The sequence below is a fragment of the Palaemon carinicauda genome, chromosome 14 (assembly GCF_036898095.1).
Source record: "Palaemon carinicauda isolate YSFRI2023 chromosome 14, ASM3689809v2, whole genome shotgun sequence".
NCBI classification, from domain to species: Eukaryota; Metazoa; Arthropoda; class Malacostraca; order Decapoda; family Palaemonidae; genus Palaemon; species Palaemon carinicauda.
The window spans coordinates 1,159,533-1,182,442 of record NC_090738.1 but is presented as its reverse complement, the minus strand read 5'-3'; the positions used below and the strand labels follow the sequence as shown (position 1 = coordinate 1,182,442).

Below are 22,910 nucleotides of genomic sequence, written 5' to 3'. Positions count from 1 at the left end.
TATTTTTGGTCGTAAATTTCATTTCTACGTATTCAAAGCTTGTTACACTAATTCTTGTCAACGTTTTGAGATTTGAGTAACTTTTATGAATAAAGAGTCCGACACCCCCACCAGACCTATTTTCTCTCGGTATGTGAAATAAGGCGTGGGTGTGTGTAGGGGGGGGGGGTGTTCATTTCAGTGATCTTTGCCTTGCCCAAGTTATTTAACCATGTTTTAGATAATGCTAGTATATCCAAATATTTCTCGTTTATCAATTCTCGAATTTGAAGTCTTATTACCTACAGATTGTATATTTACATAGCCACAGTTTCTGACATCCCTAGTAACCATGATCAGTATTTTCCGCTAGTCTTTTCAATTCCCAGTCATAAGCATTGCAGTCTCTAGAATTTAGTGTGTGGTCACTTGGTCTGTTTAACTTTGTGCAGTTTATACACTTCGACACTTGCAAATTACACTCCCTGGTGGAGTGTCTCCCTGAACAAGCCCAAATAACCCCCAGCAATGTGTTCGCAATAAGAACAGCTGGGAGGCCAAGAGTAGAAAGTTCAGGTCAATGTACCAACCGTGTTTCACACAATTGTACATAATTCCTTTTGTATATATATTATGCTTGTATCTTCGCTCCTCCCTCGCACTAAAACGAACATGAAAATTCCTGTCTGGTTTTTCCTCAGTAATATTGTCTGTCTTGTGAACTTGTTATGTCCTGTTGCCTTGAGGTTTTGTATTCAAGGAGAATGTTCTACAATAATATAACTCAGTCTATTGCATCCTGCCTCTGAGTTCACATCCTTACTCGGCGCTGTCACATCAAGTTCAAGTCGTGAGTGGGCAACCCAAGGTAGGCCCAATCCGCCATAGTAGGCTTATCGACATGCAATAAGACGCCCAATATCTACTAATTTGTAATGTATTTTAACAGTTTCACCTCTAAGTCCGTTCTCCCCGAGTGTGTCTGCATCTATTAAGGAATTCAATGTCATCTATAATTATGAGCATTTTACAGTAAACTGTTCCAGTAATTTAAAAGTCAGCGAAAAACTTATATTTCCCTTATTATGTAAATAGAGAGATTTGAGTTCCATTGACTATGTCATTCATTCACTTTGAAGATGATTTCTGTGAAAATTAACTTTTGTAATAAATCCTCTTTACGATATAAAAGTCGTTTTATTCCCGCCTCCCATCCTTTATTATTCAATAGCTACAAAATAGTGACAAAAGCACGTAAGTAAATGTAGAGTAGTTTTGACATGAAAATATACTTTTGATTTATCATAGCTTACTTGTGGGTTTTCTTGACATTGGTACTAGGTACTGTTGATGAGGGATTGAGGGAGCTAATCCTAAACAGATGGCAGCAGGTGGAAGGAGAAGTCAAGGGCGTAACTTGGCGGGAGGAGACAGATAAGGGATTACTTTGGCGCAGGATTAACGAAGCTTTTAAACCGACTCTAAACGTATATTATCAGACAAGATGCGACCGAAAACAACAGAATCAGATATCAAGGTTAAGGAATCCAATACCCATAGGTGCAGATGTGTTGAAACATTTTTTTTTACAGCAGGTTTTGCAAATATTTACAATTTTTATTAAACAAGTCGGTCATTGAGCCATACTAAACACCAGCCACAAAGACATGTTCATCTAGTGGATCATGTTATAAAAATACTTTTAATATTTACTCTGAATCTTCTCTCCTGAAAAGAATCAAAGTAATGTGTTATCAGCGTGTATGCTTCTGTTTGTTATTCATTCCACTTCATTTATTCAATTGTTCTCGTCTCTATAAATGATTTTATACATGGAAATCAACAAAGAATCTACAGATACTAGAATTTTTTTTTTTTTTTTTACTTTACCAACTCTGTCACTTTTCCGTTAACATTGGCCTTCATTAACAATGATCCTTCGAAGAGCAACTTATTGTAAAAAGATAGTGCCTACACCCAGTTACCAGCGAGAAGTTGAACATCGATCATGTGTATATCTACGCGTTTGTCATAACCTAGTGTTATGACGAAAAATCTTAAGTGTTTGCAGTAAACTTAAAAAAAAAAAAAAAAAAAAACACAGATTATAAGAACCAAAAATCTTAATTACCTCCGCTTCTTACCTACCTGTTACATTGTCTCAAGTGGCTAAATAAATCAAATAGGAAAAGTGTAGGCTATTGTTGTTGCAGCTCTAATAGTGTGTCCTGTGAATGTAGCCCATTAATAATACGCATAATATTAAACTTTTATTGCTAAATGCAATGCATGAGCAACACGTTCCCAGATTCCAGAGATTATATCAAAATAATAATTTCCCTTTTAAGAAAATAAAGATAGAATAATAATCATTATCCCCAATTTACATAAAGGCGAAGCAACATGTTTATCAAACTCAGGGTCCTGATCAAACCAAGACATACAGTTGCTGATATGCATATAGTCGGTCATCTGAAGGGGTTTTCGTGTACCGCTCCCAGGCCTAAATGAAATGTAATTTTCTAACTTCCTTTTGACATCCTGAATCACATTGCAGATGTTAACGGGAATGAAACCAAGGCCAAGTGAGCTTTATATCAAAGTTTGTCACGAAAGCTAAAAATTTGAAAAATTTCGGTATTGATGGGAAATATGAGGAAAATCTTAGAAGATAGTAGCCTACATATTTTATCAGAATATATACATCAAACATAATTAAAACAGTATACAACAATTTTATTGCTCTAGTTGACTTTTGCATACTCATATTAGCTGTCAGTACCTATAATTTTAGGTATGAGATAAGTCATTTTTGCTTCAAATATGTGATCATATAAGTTTCCTTGACGGGCTGATGCTGAAAGTTCTTTCTTTATAAAGTATTAAACTAATTAAAATCATTTAATATCCTCAACAAAACTTGCATATCATTCATACTTCCAAACATTGACCATTTACTGCCTTTCAGGTGTTAGTAATGCCAGAGAGAGGTTAGCCCATCTACTTGAGGTTTGAGATCATCGTCTGGAAGAACCTATGGAGTCTGCCTCTAAAAAGACTGAAAAATGTCACGTAATTTCGAATGAAGTTTAGGTAAAAGATTACAACCGTGGATGAATCTACATTGCTTTCAGTCACTCTCATCCTCGAACAGTCAAGCTATATATGTTGGGGAAAGCAGATTTCAAAGGAAGAAAGTTGCTGAGAAAATATTTTCTTCCCTTAACTGCTTTTTATGTAACAAATCGGATGAACTTTCCATTGTAAAGGCTAGCATTTGTACTAAGCAGGGCACAGCTTCCTTTGAGCGAGATGGGTGGTATTGGATTCAACAGATAGCAGAAGGAAGCGCTGAAAAAGCAGTAATATTGAAATCAGATGGGTGGTATGGGATTCAACAGATAGCAGAAGGAAGCGCTGAAAAAGCAGTAATATTGAAATCAGATGGGTGGTATGGGATTCAACAGATAGCAGAAGGAAGCGCTGAAAAAGCAGTAATATTGAAATCAGATGGGTGGTATGGGATTCAACAGATAGCAGAAGGAAGCGCTGAAAAAGCAGTAATATTGAAATCAGATGGGTGGTATGGGATTCAACAGATAGCAGAAGGAAGCGCTGAAAAAGCAGTAATATTGAAATCAGATGGGTGGTATGGGATTCAACAGATAGCAGAAGGAAGCGCTGAAAAAGCAGTAATATTGAAATCAGATGGGTGGTATGGGATTCAACAGATAGCAGAAGGAAGCGCTGAAAAAGCAGTAATATTGAAATCAGATGGGTGGTATGGGATTCAACAGATAGCAGAAGGAAGCGCTGAAAAAGCAGTAATATTGAAATCAGATGGGTGGTATGGGATTCAACAGATAGCAGAAGGAAGCGCTGAAAAAGCAGTAATATTGAAATCAGATGGGTGGTATGGGATTCAACAGATAGCAGAAGGAAGCGCTGAAAAAGCAGTAATATTGAAATCAGATGGGTGGTATGGGATTCAACAGATAGCAGAAGGAAGCGCTGAAAAAGCAGTAATATTGAAATCAGATGGGTGGTATGGGATTCAACAGATAGCAGAAGGAAGCGCTGAAAAAGCAGTAATATTGAAATCAGATGGGTGGTATGGGATTCAACAGATAGCAGAAGGAAGCGCTGAAAAAGCAGTAATATTGAAATCAGATGGGTGGTATGGGATTCAACAGATAGCAGAAGGAAGCGCTGAAAAAGCAGTAATATTGAAATCAGATGGGTGGTATGGGATTCAACAGATAGCAGAAGGAAGCGCTGAAAAAGCAGTAATATTGAAATCAGATGGGTGGTATGGGATTCAACAGATAGCAGAAGGAAGCGCTGAAAAAGCAGTAATATTGAAATCAGATGGGTGGTATGGGATTCAACAGATAGCAGAAGGAAGCGCTGAAAAAGCAGTAATATTGAAATCAGATGGGTGGTATGGGATTCAACAGATAGCAGAAGGAAGCGCTGAAAAAGCAGTAATATTGAAATCAGATGGGTGGTATGGGATTCAACAGATAGCAGAAGGAAGCGCTGAAAAAGCAGTAATATTGAAATCAGATGGGTGGTATGGGATTCAACAGATAGCAGAAGGAAGCGCTGAAAAAGCAGTAATATTGAAATCAGATGGGTGGTATGGGATTCAACAGATAGCAGAAGGAAGCGCTGAAAAAGCAGTAATATTGAAATCAGATGGGTGGTATGGGATTCAACAGATAGCAGAAGGAAGCGCTGAAAAAGCAGTAATATTGAAATCAGATGGGTGGTATGGGATTCGACAGATAGCAGAAGGAAGCGCTGAAAAAGCAGTAATATTGAAATCAGATGGGTGGTATGGGATTCGACAGATAGCAGAAGGAAGCGCTGAAAAAGCAGTAATATTGAAATCAGATGGGTGGTATGGGATTCGACAGATAGCAGAAGGAAGCGCTGAAAAAGCAGTAATATTGAAATCAGATGGGTGGTATGGGATTCGACAGATAGCAGAAGGAAGCGCTGAAAAAGCAGTAATATTGAAATCAGATGGGTGGTATGGGATTCGACAGATAGCAGAAGGAAGCGCTGAAAAAGCAGTAATATTGAAATCAGATGGGTGGTATGGGATTCAACAGATAGCAGAAGGAAGCGCTGAAAAAGCAGTAATATTGAAATCAGATGGGTGGTATGGGATTCAACAGATAGCAGAAGGAAGCGCTGAAAAAGCAGTAATATTGAAATCAGATGGGTGGTATGGGATTCAACAGATAGCAGAAGGAAGCGCTGAAAAAGCAGTAATATTGAAATCAGATGGGTGGTATGGGATTCAACAGATAGCAGAAGGAAGCGCTGAAAAAGCAGTAATATTGAAATCAGATGGGTGGTATGGGATTCAACAGATAGCAGAAGGAAGCGCTGAAAAAGCAGTAATATTGAAATCAGATGGGTGGTATGGGATTCAACAGATAGCAGAAGGAAGCGCTGAAAAAGCAGTAATATTGAAATCAGATGGGTGGTATGGGATTCAACAGATAGCAGAAGGAAGCGCTGAAAAAGCAGTAATATTGAAATCAGATGGGTGGTATGGGATTCAACAGATAGCAGAAGGAAGCGCTGAAAAAGCAGTAATATTGAAATCAGATGGGTGGTATGGGATTCAACAGATAGCAGAAGGAAGCGCTGAAAAAGCAGTAATATTGAAATCAGATGGGTGGTATGGGATTCAACAGATAGCAGAAGGAAGCGCTGAAAAAGCAGTAATATTGAAATCAGATGGGTGGTATGGGATTCAACAGATAGCAGAAGGAAGCGCTGAAAAAGCAGTAATATTGAAATCAGATGGGTGGTATGGGATTCAACAGATAGCAGAAGGAAGCGCTGAAAAAGCAGTAATATTGAAATCAGATGGGTGGTATGGGATTCAACAGATAGCAGAAGGAAGCGCTGAAAAAGCAGTAATATTGAAATCAGATGGGTGGTATGGGATTCAACAGATAGCAGAAGGAAGCGCTGAAAAAGCAGTAATATTGAAATCAGATGGGTGGTATGGGATTCAACAGATAGCAGAAGGAAGCGCTGAAAAAGCAGTAATATTGAAATCAGATGGGTGGTATGGGATTCAACAGATAGCAGAAGGAAGCGCTGAAAAAGCAGTAATATTGAAATCAGATGGGTGGTATGGGATTCAACAGATAGCAGAAGGAAGCGCTGAAAAAGCAGTAATATTGAAATCAGATGGGTGGTATGGGATTCAACAGATAGCAGAAGGAAGCGCTGAAAAAGCAGTAATATTGAAATCAGATGGGTGGTATGGGATTCAACAGATAGCAGAAGGAAGCGCTGAAAAAGCAGTAATATTGAAATCAGATGGGTGGTATGGGATTCAACAGATAGCAGAAGGAAGCGCTGAAAAAGCAGTAATATTGAAATCAGATGGGTGGTATGGGATTCAACAGATAGCAGAAGGAAGCGCTGAAAAAGCAGTAATATTGAAATCAGATGGGTGGTATGGGATTCAACAGATAGCAGAAGGAAGCGCTGAAAAAGCAGTAATATTGAAATCAGATGGGTGGTATGGGATTCAACAGATAGCAGAAGGAAGCGCTGAAAAAGCAGTAATATTGAAATCAGATGGGTGGTATGGGATTCAACAGATAGCAGAAGGAAGCGCTGAAAAAGCAGTAATATTGAAATCAGATGGGTGGTATGGGATTCAACAGATAGCAGAAGGAAGCGCTGAAAAAGCAGTAATATTGAAATCAGATGGGTGGTATGGGATTCAACAGATAGCAGAAGGAAGCGCTGAAAAAGCAGTAATATTGAAATCAGATGGGTGGTATGGGATTCAACAGATAGCAGAAGGAAGCGCTGAAAAAGCAGTAATATTGAAATCAGATGGGTGGTATGGGATTCAACAGATAGCAGAAGGAAGCGCTGAAAAAGCAGTAATATTGAAATCAGATGGGTGGTATGGGATTCAACAGATAGCAGAAGGAAGCGCTGAAAAAGCAGTAATATTGAAATCAGATGGGTGGTATGGGATTCAACAGATAGCAGAAGGAAGCGCTGAAAAAGCAGTAATATTGAAATCAGATGGGTGGTATGGGATTCAACAGATAGCAGAAGGAAGCGCTGAAAAAGCAGTAATATTGAAATCAGATGGGTGGTATGGGATTCAACAGATAGCAGAAGGAAGCGCTGAAAAAGCAGTAATATTGAAATCAGATGGGTGGTATGGGATTCAACAGATAGCAGAAGGAAGCGCTGAAAAAGCAGTAATATTGAAATCAGATGGGTGGTATGGGATTCAACAGATAGCAGAAGGAAGCGCTGAAAAAGCAGTAATATTGAAATCAGATGGGTGGTATGGGATTCAACAGATAGCAGAAGGAAGCGCTGAAAAAGCAGTAATATTGAAATCAGATGGGTGGTATGGGATTCAACAGATAGCAGAAGGAAGCGCTGAAAAAGCAGTAATATTGAAATCAGATGGGTGGTATGGGATTCAACAGATAGCAGAAGGAAGCGCTGAAAAAGCAGTAATATTGAAATCAGATGGGTGGTATGGGATTCAACAGATAGCAGAAGGAAGCGCTGAAAAAGCAGTAATATTGAAATCAGATGGGTGGTATGGGATTCAACAGATAGCAGAAGGAAGCGCTGAAAAAGCAGTAATATTGAAATCAGATGGGTGGTATGGGATTCAACAGATAGCAGAAGGAAGCGCTGAAAAAGCAGTAATATTGAAATCAGATGGGTGGTATGGGATTCAACAGATAGCAGAAGGAAGCGCTGAAAAAGTAGTAATATTGAAATCAGATGGGTGGTATGGGATTCAACAGATAGCAGAAGGAAGCGCTGAAAAAGCAGTAATATTGAAATCAGATGGGTGGTATGGGATTCAACAGATAGCAGAAGGAAGCGCTGAAAAAGTAGTAATATTGAAATCAGATGGGTGGTATGGGATTCAACAGATAGCAGAAGGAAGCGCTGAAAAAGCAGTAATATTGAAATCAGATGGGTGGTATGGGATTCAACAGATAGCAGAAGGAAGCGCTGAAAAAGCAGTAATATTGAAATCAGATGGGTGGTATGGGATTCAACAGATAGCAGAAGGAAGCGCTGAAAAAGCAGTAATATTGAAATCAGATGGGTGGTATGGGATTCAACAGATAGCAGAAGGAAGCGCGAAAAAGCAGTAATATTGAAATCAGATGGGTGGTATGGGATTCAACAGATAGCAGAAGGAAGCGCTGAAAAAGCAGTAATATTGAAATCAGATGGGTGGTATGGGATTCAACAGATAGCAGAAGGAAGCGCGAAAAAGCAGTAATATTGAAATCAGATGGGTGGTATGGGATTCAACAGATAGCAGAAGGAAGCGCTGAAAAAGCAGTAATATTGAAATCAGATGGGTGGTATGGGATTCAACAGATAGCAGAAGGAAGCGCTGAAAAAGCAGTAATATTGAAATCAGATGGGTGGTATGGGATTCAACAGATAGCAGAAGGAAGCGCTGAAAAAGCAGTAATATTGAAATCAGATGGGTGGTATGGGATTCAACAGATAGCAGAAGGAAGCGCTGAAAAAGCAGTAATATTGAAATCAGATGGGTGGTATGGGATTCAACAGATAGCAGAAGGAAGCGCTGAAAAAGCAGTAATATTGAAATCAGATGGGTGGTATGGGATTCAACAGATAGCAGAAGGAAGCGCTGGAAAAAGCAGTAATATTGAAATCAGATGGGTGGTATGGGATTCAACAGATAGCAGAAGGAAGCGCTGGAAAAAGCAGTAATATTGAAATCAGATGGGTGGTATGGGATTCAACAGATAGCAGAAGGAAGCGCTGGAAAAAGCAGTAATATTGAAATCAGATGGGTGGTATGGGATTCAACAGATAGCAGAAGGAAGCGCTGGAAAAAGCAGTAATATTGAAATCAGATGGGTGGTATGGGATTCAACAGATAGCAGAAGGAAGCGCTGGAAAAAGCAGTAATATTGAAATCAGATGGGTGGTATGGGATTCAACAGATAGCAGAAGGAAGCGCTGGAAAAAGCAGTAATATTGAAATCAGATGGGTGGTATGGGATTCAACAGATAGCAGAAGGAAGCGCTGGAAAAAGCAGTAATATTGAAATCAGATGGGTGGTATGGGATTCAACAGATAGCAGAAGGAAGCGCTGGAAAAAGCAGTAATATTGAAATCAGATGGGTGGTATGGGATTCAACAGATAGCAGAAGGAAGCGCTGGAAAAAGTAGTAATATTGAAATCAGATGGGTGGTATGGGATTCAAGAGATAGCAGAAGGAAGCGCTGGAAAAAGTAGTAATATTGAAATCAGATGGGTGGTATGGGATTCAAGAGATAGCAGAAGGAAGCGCTGGAAAAAGTAGTAATATTGAAATCAGATGGGTGGTATGGGATTCAAGAGATAGCAGAAGGAAGCGCTGGAAAAAGTAGTAATATTGAAATCAGATGGGTGGTATGGGATTCAAGAGATAGCAGAAGGAAGCGCTGGAAAAAGTAGTAATATTGAAATCAGATGGGTGGTATGGGATTCAAGAGATAGCAGAAGGAAGCGCTGGAAAAAGTAGTAATATTGAAATCAGATGGGTGGTATGGGATTCAAGAGATAGCAGAAGGAAGCGCTGGAAAAAGTAGTAATATTGAAATCAGATGGGTGGTATGGGATTCAAGAGATAGCAGAAGGAAGCGCTGGAAAAAGTAGTAATATTGAAATCAGATGGGTGGTATGGGATTCAAGAGATAGCAGAAGGAAGCGCTGGAAAAAGTAGTAATATTGAAATCAGATGGGTGGTATGGGATTCAAGAGATAGCAGAAGGAAGCGCTGGAAAAAGTAGTAATATTGAAATCAGATGGGTGGTATGGGATTCAAGAGATAGCAGAAGGAAGCGCTGGAAAAAGTAGTAATATTGAAATCAGATGGGTGGTATGGGATTCAAGAGATAGCAGAAGGAAGCGCTGGAAAAAGTAGTAATATTGAAATCAGATGGGTGGTATGGGATTCAAGAGATAGCAGAAGGAAGCGCTGGAAAAAGTAGTAATATTGAAATCAGATGGGTGGTATGGGATTCAAGAGATAGCAGAAGGAAGCGCTGGAAAAAGTAGTAATATTGAAATCAGATGGGTGGTATGGGATTCAAGAGATAGCAGAAGGAAGCGCTGGAAAAAGTAGTAATATTGAAATCAGATGGGTGGTATGGGATTCAAGAGATAGCAGAAGGAAGCGCTGGAAAAAGTAGTAATATTGAAATCAGATGGGTGGTATGGGATTCAAGAGATAGCAGAAGGAAGCGCTGGAAAAAGTAGTAATATTGAAATCAGATGGGTGGTATGGGATTCAAGAGATAGCAGAAGGAAGCGCTGGAAAAAGTAGTAATATTGAAATCAGATGGGTGGTATGGGATTCAAGAGATAGCAGAAGGAAGCGCTGGAAAAAGTAGTAATATTGAAATCAGATGGGTGGTATGGGATTCAAGAGATAGCAGAAGGAAGCGCTGGAAAAAGTAGTAATATTGAAATCAGATGGGTGGTATGGGATTCAAGAGATAGCAGAAGGAAGCGCTGGAAAAAGTAGTAATATTGAAATCAGATGGGTGGTATGGGATTCAAGAGATAGCAGAAGGAAGCGCTGGAAAAAGTAGTAATATTGAAATCAGATGGGTGGTATGGGATTCAAGAGATAGCAGAAGGAAGCGCTGGAAAAAGTAGTAATATTGAAATCAGATGGGTGGTATGGGATTCAAGAGATAGCAGAAGGAAGCGCTGGAAAAAGTAGTAATATTGAAATCAGATGGGTGGTATGGGATTCAAGAGATAGCAGAAGGAAGCGCTGGAAAAAGTAGTAATATTGAAATCAGATGGGTGGTATGGGATTCAAGAGATAGCAGAAGGAAGCGCTGGAAAAAGTAGTAATATTGAAATCAGATGGGTGGTATGGGATTCAAGAGATAGCAGAAGGAAGCGCTGGAAAAAGTAGTAATATTGAAATCAGATGGGTGGTATGGGATTCAAGAGATAGCAGAAGGAAGCGCTGGAAAAAGTAGTAATATTGAAATCAGATGGGTGGTATGGGATTCAAGAGATAGCAGAAGGAAGCGCTGGAAAAAGTAGTAATATTGAAATCAGATGGGTGGTATGGGATTCAAGAGATAGCAGAAGGAAGCGCTGGAAAAAGTAGTAATATTGAAATCAGATGGGTGGTATGGGATTCAAGAGATAGCAGAAGGAAGCGCTGGAAAAAGTAGTAATATTGAAATCAGATGGGTGGTATGGGATTCAAGAGATAGCAGAAGGAAGCGCTGGAAAAAGTAGTAATATTGAAATCAGATGGGTGGTATGGGATTCAAGAGATAGCAGAAGGAAGCGCTGGAAAAAGTAGTAATATTGAAATCAGATGGGTGGTATGGGATTCAAGAGATAGCAGAAGGAAGCGCTGGAAAAAGTAGTAATATTGAAATCAGATGGGTGGTATGGGATTCAAGAGATAGCAGAAGGAAGCGCTGGAAAAAGTAGTAATATTGAAATCAGATGGGTGGTATGGGATTCAAGAGATAGCAGAAGGAAGCGCTGGAAAAAGTAGTAATATTGAAATCAGATGGGTGGTATGGGATTCAAGAGATAGCAGAAGGAAGCGCTGGAAAAAGTAGTAATATTGAAATCAGATGGGTGGTATGGGATTCAAGAGATAGCAGAAGGAAGCGCTGGAAAAAGTAGTAATATTGAAATCAGATGGGTGGTATGGGATTCAAGAGATAGCAGAAGGAAGCGCTGGAAAAAGTAGTAATATTGAAATCAGATGGGTGGTATGGGATTCAAGAGATAGCAGAAGGAAGCGCTGGAAAAAGTAGTAATATTGAAATCAGATGGGTGGTATGGGATTCAAGAGATAGCAGAAGGAAGCGCTGGAAAAAGTAGTAATATTGAAATCAGATGGGTGGTATGGGATTCAAGAGATAGCAGAAGGAAGCGCTGGAAAAAGTAGTAATATTGAAATCAGATGGGTGGTATGGGATTCAAGAGATAGCAGAAGGAAGCGCTGGAAAAAGTAGTAATATTGAAATCAGATGGGTGGTATGGGATTCAAGAGATAGCAGAAGGAAGCGCTGGAAAAAGTAGTAATATTGAAATCAGATGGGTGGTATGGGATTCAAGAGATAGCAGAAGGAAGCGCTGGAAAAAGTAGTAATATTGAAATCAGATGGGTGGTATGGGATTCAAGAGATAGCAGAAGGAAGCGCTGGAAAAAGTAGTAATATTGAAATCAGATGGGTGGTATGGGATTCAAGAGATAGCAGAAGGAAGCGCTGGAAAAAGTAGTAATATTGAAATCAGATGGGTGGTATGGGATTCAAGAGATAGCAGAAGGAAGCGCTGGAAAAAGTAGTAATATTGAAATCAGATGGGTGGTATGGGATTCAAGAGATAGCAGAAGGAAGCGCTGGAAAAAGTAGTAATATTGAAATCAGATGGGTGGTATGGGATTCAAGAGATAGCAGAAGGAAGCGCTGGAAAAAGTAGTAATATTGAAATCAGATGGGTGGTATGGGATTCAAGAGATAGCAGAAGGAAGCGCTGGAAAAAGTAGTAATATTGAAATCAGATGGGTGGTATGGGATTCAAGAGATAGCAGAAGGAAGCGCTGGAAAAAGTAGTAATATTGAAATCAGATGGGTGGTATGGGATTCAAGAGATAGCAGAAGGAAGCGCTGGAAAAAGCAGTAATATTGAAATCAGATGGGTGGTATGGGATTCAAGAGATAGCAGAAGGAAGCGCTGGAAAAAGCAGTAATATTGAAATCAGATGGGTGGTATGGGATTCAAGAGATAGCAGAAGGAAGCGCTGGAAAAAGCAGTAATATTGAAATCAGATGGGTGGTATGGGATTCAAGAGATAGCAGAAGGAAGCGCTGGAAAAAGCAGTAATATTGAAATCAGATGGGTGGTATGGGATTCAAGAGATAGCAGAAGGAAGCGCTGGAAAAAGCAGTAATATTGAAATCAGATGGGTGGTATGGGATTCAAGAGATAGCAGAAGGAAGCGCTGGAAAAAGCAGTAATATTGAAATCAGATGGGTGGTATGGGATTCAAGAGATAGCAGAAGGAAGCGCTGGAAAAAGCAGTAATATTGAAATCAGATGGGTGGTATGGGATTCAAGAGATAGCAGAAGGAAGCGCTGGAAAAAGCAGTAATATTGAAATCAGATGGGTGGTATGGGATTCAAGAGATAGCAGAAGGAAGCGCTGGAAAAAGCAGTAATATTGAAATCAGATGGGTGGTATGGGATTCAAGAGATAGCAGAAGGAAGCGCTGGAAAAAGCAGTAATATTGAAATCAGATGGGTGGTATGGGATTCAAGAGATAGCAGAAGGAAGCGCTGGAAAAAGCAGTAATATTGAAATCAGATGGGTGGTATGGGATTCAAGAGATAGCAGAAGGAAGCGCTGGAAAAAGCAGTAATATTGAAATCAGATGGGTGGTATGGGATTCAAGAGATAGCAGAAGGAAGCGCTGGAAAAAGCAGTAATATTGAAATCAGATGGGTGGTATGGGATTCAAGAGATAGCAGAAGGAAGCGCTGGAAAAAGCAGTAATATTGAAATCAGATGGGTGGTATGGGATTCAAGAGATAGCAGAAGGAAGCGCTGGAAAAAGCAGTAATATTGAAATCAGATGGGTGGTATGGGATTCAAGAGATAGCAGAAGGAAGCGCTGGAAAAAGCAGTAATATTGAAATCAGATGGGTGGTATGGGATTCAAGAGATAGCAGAAGGAAGCGCTGGAAAAAGCAGTAATATTGAAATCAGATGGGTGGTATGGGATTCAAGAGATAGCAGAAGGAAGCGCTGGAAAAAGCAGTAATATTGAAATCAGATGGGTGGTATGGGATTCAAGAGATAGCAGAAGGAAGCGCTGGAAAAAGCAGTAATATTGAAATCAGATGGGTGGTATGGGATTCAAGAGATAGCAGAAGGAAGCGCTGGAAAAAGCAGTAATATTGAAATCAGATGGGTGGTATGGGATTCAAGAGATAGCAGAAGGAAGCGCTGGAAAAAGTAGTAATATTGAAATCAGATGGGTGGTATGGGATTCAAGAGATAGCAGAAGGAAGCGCTGGAAAAAGTAGTAATATTGAAATCAGATGGGTGGTATGGGATTCAAGAGATAGCAGAAGGAAGCGCTGGAAAAAGTAGTAATATTGAAATCAGATGGGTGGTATGGGATTCAAGAGATAGCAGAAGGAAGCGCTGGAAAAAGTAGTAATATTGAAATCAGATGGGTGGTATGGGATTCAAGAGATAGCAGAAGGAAGCGCTGGAAAAAGTAGTAATATTGAAATCAGATGGGTGGTATGGGATTCAAGAGATAGCAGAAGGAAGCGCTGGAAAAAGTAGTAATATTGAAATCAGATGGGTGGTATGGGATTCAAGAGATAGCAGAAGGAAGCGCTGGAAAAAGTAGTAATATTGAAATCAGATGGGTGGTATGGGATTCAAGAGATAGCAGAAGGAAGCGCTGGAAAAAGTAGTAATATTGAAATCAGATGGGTGGTATGGGATTCAAGAGATAGCAGAAGGAAGCGCTGGAAAAAGTAGTAATATTGAAATCAGATGGGTGGTATGGGATTCAAGAGATAGCAGAAGGAAGCGCTGGAAAAAGTAGTAATATTGAAATCAGATGGGTGGTATGGGATTCAAGAGATAGCAGAAGGAAGCGCTGGAAAAAGTAGTAATATTGAAATCAGATGGGTGGTATGGGATTCAAGAGATAGCAGAAGGAAGCGCTGGAAAAAGTAGTAATATTGAAATCAGATGGGTGGTATGGGATTCAAGAGATAGCAGAAGGAAGCGCTGGAAAAAGTAGTAATATTGAAATCAGATGGGTGGTATGGGATTCAAGAGATAGCAGAAGGAAGCGCTGGAAAAAGTAGTAATATTGAAATCAGATGGGTGGTATGGGATTCAAGAGATAGCAGAAGGAAGCGCTGGAAAAAGTAGTAATATTGAAATCAGATGGGTGGTATGGGATTCAAGAGATAGCAGAAGGAAGCGCTGGAAAAAGTAGTAATATTGAAATCAGATGGGTGGTATGGGATTCAAGAGATAGCAGAAGGAAGCGCTGGAAAAAGTAGTAATATTGAAATCAGATGGGTGGTATGGGATTCAAGAGATAGCAGAAGGAAGCGCTGGAAAAAGTAGTAATATTGAAATCAGATGGGTGGTATGGGATTCAAGAGATAGCAGAAGGAAGCGCTGGAAAAAGTAGTAATATTGAAATCAGATGGGTGGTATGGGATTCAAGAGATAGCAGAAGGAAGCGCTGGAAAAAGTAGTAATATTGAAATCAGATGGGTGGTATGGGATTCAAGAGATAGCAGAAGGAAGCGCTGGAAAAAGTAGTAATATTGAAATCAGATGGGTGGTATGGGATTCAAGAGATAGCAGAAGGAAGCGCTGGAAAAAGTAGTAATATTGAAATCAGATGGGTGGTATGGGATTCAAGAGATAGCAGAAGGAAGCGCTGGAAAAAGTAGTAATATTGAAATCAGATGGGTGGTATGGGATTCAAGAGATAGCAGAAGGAAGCGCTGGAAAAAGTAGTAATATTGAAATCAGATGGGTGGTATGGGATTCAAGAGATAGCAGAAGGAAGCGCTGGAAAAAGTAGTAATATTGAAATCAGATGGGTGGTATGGGATTCAAGAGATAGCAGAAGGAAGCGCTGGAAAAAGCAGTAATATTGAAATCAGATGGGTGGTATGGGATTCAAGAGATAGCAGAAGGAAGCGCTGGAAAAAGCAGTAATATTGAAATCAGATGGGTGGTATGGGATTCAAGAGATAGCAGAAGGAAGCGCTGGAAAAAGCAGTAATATTGAAATCAGATGGGTGGTATGGGATTCAAGAGATAGCAGAAGGAAGCGCTGGAAAAAGCAGTAATATTGAAATCAGATGGGTGGTATGGGATTCAAGAGATAGCAGAAGGAAGCGCTGGAAAAAGTAGTAATATTGAAATCAGATGGGTGGTATGGGATTCAAGAGATAGCAGAAGGAAGCGCTGGAAAAAGTAGTAATATTGAAATCAGATGGGTGGTATGGGATTCAAGAGATAGCAGAAGGAAGCGCTGGAAAAAGTAGTAATATTGAAATCAGATGGGTGGTATGGGATTCAAGAGATAGCAGAAGGAAGCGCTGGAAAAAGTAGTAATATTGAAATCAGATGGGTGGTATGGGATTCAAGAGATAGCAGAAGGAAGCGCTGGAAAAAGTAGTAATATTGAAATCAGATGGGTGGTATGGGATTCAAGAGATAGCAGAAGGAAGCGCTGGAAAAAGTAGTAATATTGAAATCAGATGGGTGGTATGGGATTCAAGAGATAGCAGAAGGAAGCGCTGGAAAAAGTAGTAATATTGAAATCAGATGGGTGGTATGGGATTCAAGAGATAGCAGAAGGAAGCGCTGGAAAAAGTAGTAATATTGAAATCAGATGGGTGGTATGGGATTCAAGAGATAGCAGAAGGAAGCGCTGGAAAAAGTAGTAATATTGAAATCAGATGGGTGGTATGGGATTCAAGAGATAGCAGAAGGAAGCGCTGGAAAAAGTAGTAATATTGAAATCAGATGGGTGGTATGGGATTCAAGAGATAGCAGAAGGAAGCGCTGGAAAAAGTAGTAATATTGAAATCAGATGGGTGGTATGGGATTCAAGAGATAGCAGAAGGAAGCGCTGGAAAAAGTAGTAATATTGAAATCAGATGGGTGGTATGGGATTCAAGAGATAGCAGAAGGAAGCGCTGGAAAAAGTAGTAATATTGAAATCAGATGGGTGGTATGGGATTCAAGAGATAGCAGAAGGAAGCGCTGGAAAAAGTAGTAATATTGAAATCAGATGGGTGGTATGGGATTCAAGAGATAGCAGAAGGAAGCGCTGGAAAAAGTAGTAATATTGAAATCAGATGGGTGGTATGGGATTCAAGAGATAGCAGAAGGAAGCGCTGGAAAAAGTAGTAATATTGAAATCAGATGGGTGGTATGGGATTCAAGAGATAGCAGAAGGAAGCGCTGGAAAAAGTAGTAATATTGAAATCAGATGGGTGGTATGGGATTCAAGAGATAGCAGAAGGAAGCGCTGGAAAAAGTAGTAATATTGAAATCAGATGGGTGGTATGGGATTCAAGAGATAGCAGAAGGAAGCGCTGGAAAAAGTAGTAATATTGAAATCAGATGGGTGGTATGGGATTCAAGAGATAGCAGAAGGAAGCGCTGGAAAAAGTAGTAATATTGAAATCAGATGGGTGGTATGGGATTCAAGAGATAGCAGAAGGAAGCGCTGGAAAAAGTAGTAATATTGAAATCAGATGGGTGGTATGGGATTCAAGAGATAGCAGAAGGAAGCGCTGGAAAAAGTAGTAATATTGAAATCAGATGGGTGGTATGGGATTCAAGAGATAGCAGAAGGAAGCGCTGGAAAAAGTAGTAATATTGAAATCAGATGGGTGGTATGGGATTCAAGAGATAGCAGAAGGAAGCGCTGGAAAAAGTAGTAATATTGAAATCAGATGGGTGGTATGGGATTCAAGAGATAGCAGAAGGAAGCGCTGGAAAAAGTAGTAATATTGAAATCAGATGGGTGGTATGGGATTCAAGAGATAGCAGAAGGAAGCGCTGGAAAAAGTAGTAATATTGAAATCAGATGGGTGGTATGGGATTCAAGAGATAGCAGAAGGAAGCGCTGGAAAAAGTAGTAATATTGAAATCAGATGGGTGGTATGGGATTCAAGAGATAGCAGAAGGAAGCGCTGGAAAAAGTAGTAATATTGAAATCAGATGGGTGGTATGGGATTCAAGAGATAGCAGAAGGAAGCGCTGGAAAAAGTAGTAATATTGAAATCAGATGGGTGGTATGGGATTCAAGAGATAGCAGAAGGAAGCGCTGGAAAAAGTAGTAATATTGAAATCAGATGGGTGGTATGGGATTCAAGAGATAGCAGAAGGAAGCGCTGGAAAAAGTAGTAATATTGAAATCAGATGGGTGGTATGGGATTCAAGAGATAGCAGAAGGAAGCGCTGGAAAAAGTAGTAATATTGAAATCAGATGGGTGGTATGGGATTCAAGAGATAGCAGAAGGAAGCGCTGGAAAAAGTAGTAATATTGAAATCAGATGGGTGGTATGGGATTCAAGAGATAGCAGAAGGAAGCGCTGGAAAAAGTAGTAATATTGAAATCAGTTGGGTGGTATGGGATTCAAGAGATAGCAGAAGGAAGCGCTGGAAAAAGTAGTAATATTGAAATCAGATGGGTGGTATGGGATTCAAGAGATAGCAGAAGGAAGCGCTGGAAAAAGTAGTAATATTGAAATCAGATGGGTGGTATGGGATTCAAGAGATAGCAGAAGGAAGCGCTGGAAAAAGTAGTAATATTGAAATCAGATGGGTGGTATGGGATTCAAGAGATAGCAGAAGGAAGCGCTGGAAAAAGTAGTAATATTGAAATCAGATGGGTGGTATGGGATTCAAGAGATAGCAGAAGGAAGCGCTGGAAAAAGTAGTAATATTGAAATCAGATGGGTGGTATGGGATTCAAGAGATAGCAGAAGGAAGCGCTGGAAAAAGTAGTAATATTGAAATCAGATGGGTGGTATGGGATTCAAGAGATAGCAGAAGGAAGCGCTGGAAAAAGTAGTAATATTGAAATCAGATGGGTGGTATGGGATTCAAGAGATAGCAGAAGGAAGCGCTGGAAAAAGTAGTAATATTGAAATCAGATGGGTGGTATGGGATTCAAGAGATAGCAGAAGGAAGCACTGGAAAAAGTAGTAATATTGAAATCAGATGGGTGGTATGGGATTCAAGAGATAGCAGAAGGAAGCGCTGAAAAAGTAGTAATATTGAAATCAGATGGGTGGTATGGGATTCAAGAGATAGCAGAAGGAAGCGCTGAAAAAGTAGTAATATTGAAATCAGATGGGTGGTATGGGATTCAAGAGATAGCAGAAGGAAGCGCTGAAAAAGTAGTAATATTGAAATCAGATGGGTGGTATGGGATTCAAGAGATAGCAGAAGGAAGCACTGGAAAAAGTAGTAATATTGAAATCAGATGGGTGGTATGGGATTCAAGAGATAGCAGAAGGAAGCACTGGAAAAAGTAGTAATATTGAAATCAGATGGGTGGTATGGGATTCAAGAGATAGCAGAAGGAAGCACTGGAAAAAGTAGTAATATTGAAATCAGATGGGTGGTATGGGATTCAAGAGATAGCAGAAGGAAGCACTGGAAAAAGTAGTAATATTGAAATCAGATGGGTGGTATGGGATTCAAGAGATAGCAGAAGGAAGCACTGGAAAAAGTAGTAATATTGAAATCAGATGGGTGGTATGGGATTCAAGAGATAGCAGAAGGAAGCGCTGGAAAAAGTAGTAATATTGAAATCAGATGGGTGGTATGGGATTCAACAGATAGCAGAAGGAAGCGCTGAAAAAGTAGTAATATTGAAATCAGATGGGTGGTATGGGATTCAACAGATAGCAGAAGGAAGCGCTGAAAAAGTAGTAATATTGAAATCAGATGGGTGGTATGGGATTCAACAGATAGCAGAAGGAAGCGCTGAAAAAGTAGTAATATTGAAATCAGATGGGTGGTATGGGATTCAACAGATAGCAGAAGGAAGCACTGGAAAAAGTAGTAATATTGAAATCAGATGGGTGGTATGGGATTCAACAGATAGCAGAAGGAAGCACTGGAAAAAGTAGTAATATTGAAATCAGATGGGTGGTATGGGATTCAACAGATAGCAGAAGGAAGCACTGGAAAAAGTAGTAATATTGAAATCAGATGGGTGGTATGGGATTCAACAGATAGCAGAAGGAAGCACTGGAAAAAGTAGTAATATTGAAATCAGATGGGTGGTATGGGATTCAACAGATAGCAGAAGGAAGCACTGGAAAAAGTAGTAATATTGAAATCAGATGGGTGGTATGGGATTCAACAGATAGCAGAAGGAAGCACTGGAAAAAGTAGTAATATTGAAATCAGATGGGTGGTATGGGATTCAACAGATAGCAGAAGGAAGCACTGGAAAAAGTAGTAATATTGAAATCAGATGGGTGGTATGGGATTCAACAGATAGCAGAAGGAAGCACTGGAAAAAGTAGTAATATTGAAATCAGATGGGTGGTATGGGATTCAAGAGATAGCAGAAGGAAGCGCTGAAAAAGTAGTAATATTGAAATCAGATGGGTGGTATGGGATTCAAGAGATAGCAGAAGGAAGCACTGGAAAAAGTAGTAATATTGAAATCAGATGGGTGGTATGGGATTCAAGAGATAGCAGAAGGAAGCGCTGAAAAAGTAGTAATATTGAAATCAGATGGGTGGTATGGGATTCAAGAGATAGCAGAAGGAAGCGCTGAAAAAGTAGTAATATTGAAATCAGATGGGTGGTATGGGATTCAAGAGATAGCAGAAGGAAGCACTGGAAAAAGTAGTAATATTGAAATCAGATGGGTGGTATGGGATTCAAGAGATAGCAGAAGGAAGCACTGGAAAAAGTAGTAATATTGAAATCAGATGGGTGGTATGGGATTCAAGAGATAGCAGAAGGAAGCACTGGAAAAAGTAGTAATATTGAAATCAGATGGGTGGTATGGGATTCAAGAGATAGCAGAAGGAAGCACTGGAAAAAGTAGTAATATTGAAATCAGATGGGTGGTATGGGATTCAAGAGATAGCAGAAGGAAGCACTGGAAAAAGTAGTAATATTGAAATCAGATGGGTGGTATGGGATTCAAGAGATAGCAGAAGGAAGCACTGGAAAAAGTAGTAATATTGAAATCAGATGGGTGGTATGGGATTCAAGAGATAGCAGAAGGAAGCACTGGAAAAAGTAGTAATATTGAAATCAGATGGGTGGTATGGGATTCAAGAGATAGCAGAAGGAAGCACTGGAAAAAGTAGTAATATTGAAATCAGATGGGTGGTATGGGATTCAAGAGATAGCAGAAGGAAGCACTGGAAAAAGTAGTAATATTGAAATCAGATGGGTGGTATGGGATTCAAGAGATAGCAGAAGGAAGCACTGGAAAAAGTAGTAATATTGAAATCAGATGGGTGGTATGGGATTCAAGAGATAGCAGAAGGAAGCACTGGAAAAAGTAGTAATATTGAAATCAGATGGGTGGTATGGGATTCAAGAGATAGCAGAAGGAAGCACTGGAAAAAGTAGTAATATTGAAATCAGATGGGTGGTATGGGATTCAAGAGATAGCAGAAGGAAGCGCTGAAAAAGTAGTAATATTGAAATCAGATGGGTGGTATGGGATTCAAGAGATAGCAGAAGGAAGCACTGGAAAAAGTAGTAATATTGAAATCAGATGGGTGGTATGGGATTCAAGAGATAGCAGAAGGAAGCGCTGAAAAAGTAGTAATATTGAAATCAGATGGGTGGTATGGGATTCAAGAGATAGCAGAAGGAAGCGCTGAAAAAGTAGTAATATTGAAATCAGATGGGTGGTATGGGATTCAAGAGATAGCAGAAGGAAGCACTGGAAAAAGTAGTAATATTGAAATCAGATGGGTGGTATGGGATTCAAGAGATAGCAGAAGGAAGCACTGGAAAAAGTAGTAATATTGAAATCAGATGGGTGGTATGGGATTCAAGAGATAGCAGAAGGAAGCGCTGAAAAAGTAGTAATATTGAAATCAGATGGGTGGTATGGGATTCAAGAGATAGCAGAAGGAAGCGCTGAAAAAGTAGTAATATTGAAATCAGATGGGTGGTATGGGATTCAAGAGATAGCAGAAGGAAGCGCTGAAAAAGTAGTAATATTGAAATCAGATGGGTGGTATGGGATTCAAGAGATAGCAGAAGGAAGCACTGGAAAAAGTAGTAATATTGAAATCAGATGGGTGGTATGGGATTCAAGAGATAGCAGAAGGAAGCACTGGAAAAAGTAGTAATATTGAAATCAGATGGGTGGTATGGGATTCAAGAGATAGCAGAAGGAAGCACTGGAAAAAGTAGTAATATTGAAATCAGATGGGTGGTATGGGATTCAAGAGATAGCAGAAGGAAGCGCTGGAAAAAGTAGTAATATTGAAATCAGATGGGTGGTATGGGATTCAAGAGATAGCAGAAGGAAGCACTGGAAAAAGTAGTAATATTGAAATCAGATGGGTGGTATGGGATTCAACGGATAGCAGAAGGAAGCACTGGAAAAAGTAGTAATATTGAAATCAGATGGGTGGTATTGGATTCAACAGATAGTAGAAGGAAGTACTGAAAAAGTAGTAATATTGAAATCAGTGTAAAGCAAGCAAATTTAGACGCTTCACATAAAGAGAGCTTAGAACACATTTATTCCTCCAGCATTTTCAGCATTAAGAACACCATTTTCTACAGTAGGTGGCATTTAGAATGCTTTACGGATTAAGAAATCCGTTTACTGCAGTGCAAGTTCGTAGCACAACAGCTTTATTATATAGGGGAGATGCATTGCTTTTTTATCTAAAAATAATTCTTCATGAATAAGTGGGTATGGACCAAGGTACCTTTCTTTATGGAACATGAAGGTCATTCTCTCAGTGTTTCTCACCTGCGGAAGCATGAAGAGGCTGTACATACAAGCGAAATGTAACAACACAGACGATATCCACGGAAGGTGATTAGAAGGAATCCCTCTGTATGTGGAGCCAGAGTGGATTGCTGCTGGTGTCTCCCCTCCTGTTGACAAATGAAAAAAGAAATAAACACATTAAACGGTACAAATCATGAATCTAAGTTTAACGTGGGTTTTAAAAAGAAACATTGAAAGGCTGTATTATATCTATCTTAATGTAAGCAAAAAAGGAGTTAAAAGATTGAATGAGACACTTCACTTATATTAGGCGTTTGTAGCAAAGACCTTACTCTGCGTAGCCATTTCTAAA

At 39.6% G+C, this 22,910-nt stretch overlaps 1 protein-coding gene across 2 annotated transcripts in view; it reads right to left on the bottom strand.

The window, feature by feature from the left end:
* Positions 1-22,910, bottom strand: part of LOC137653079 (leucine-rich repeats and immunoglobulin-like domains protein 1) — a 116,916-nt gene that overhangs the window by 4,311 nt on the left and 89,695 nt on the right. For both annotated transcript variants that reach the window (XR_011046378.1, XM_068386475.1), the window contains exon 7: positions 22,577-22,704. Coding sequence is in view for 1 of the 2 variants with exons in the window: in XM_068386475.1 (XP_068242576.1) it covers positions 22,577-22,704 (128 nt within the window). In the remaining variant the exon portion in view is untranslated. The remainder of the gene's footprint in view (positions 1-22,576; positions 22,705-22,910) is intronic.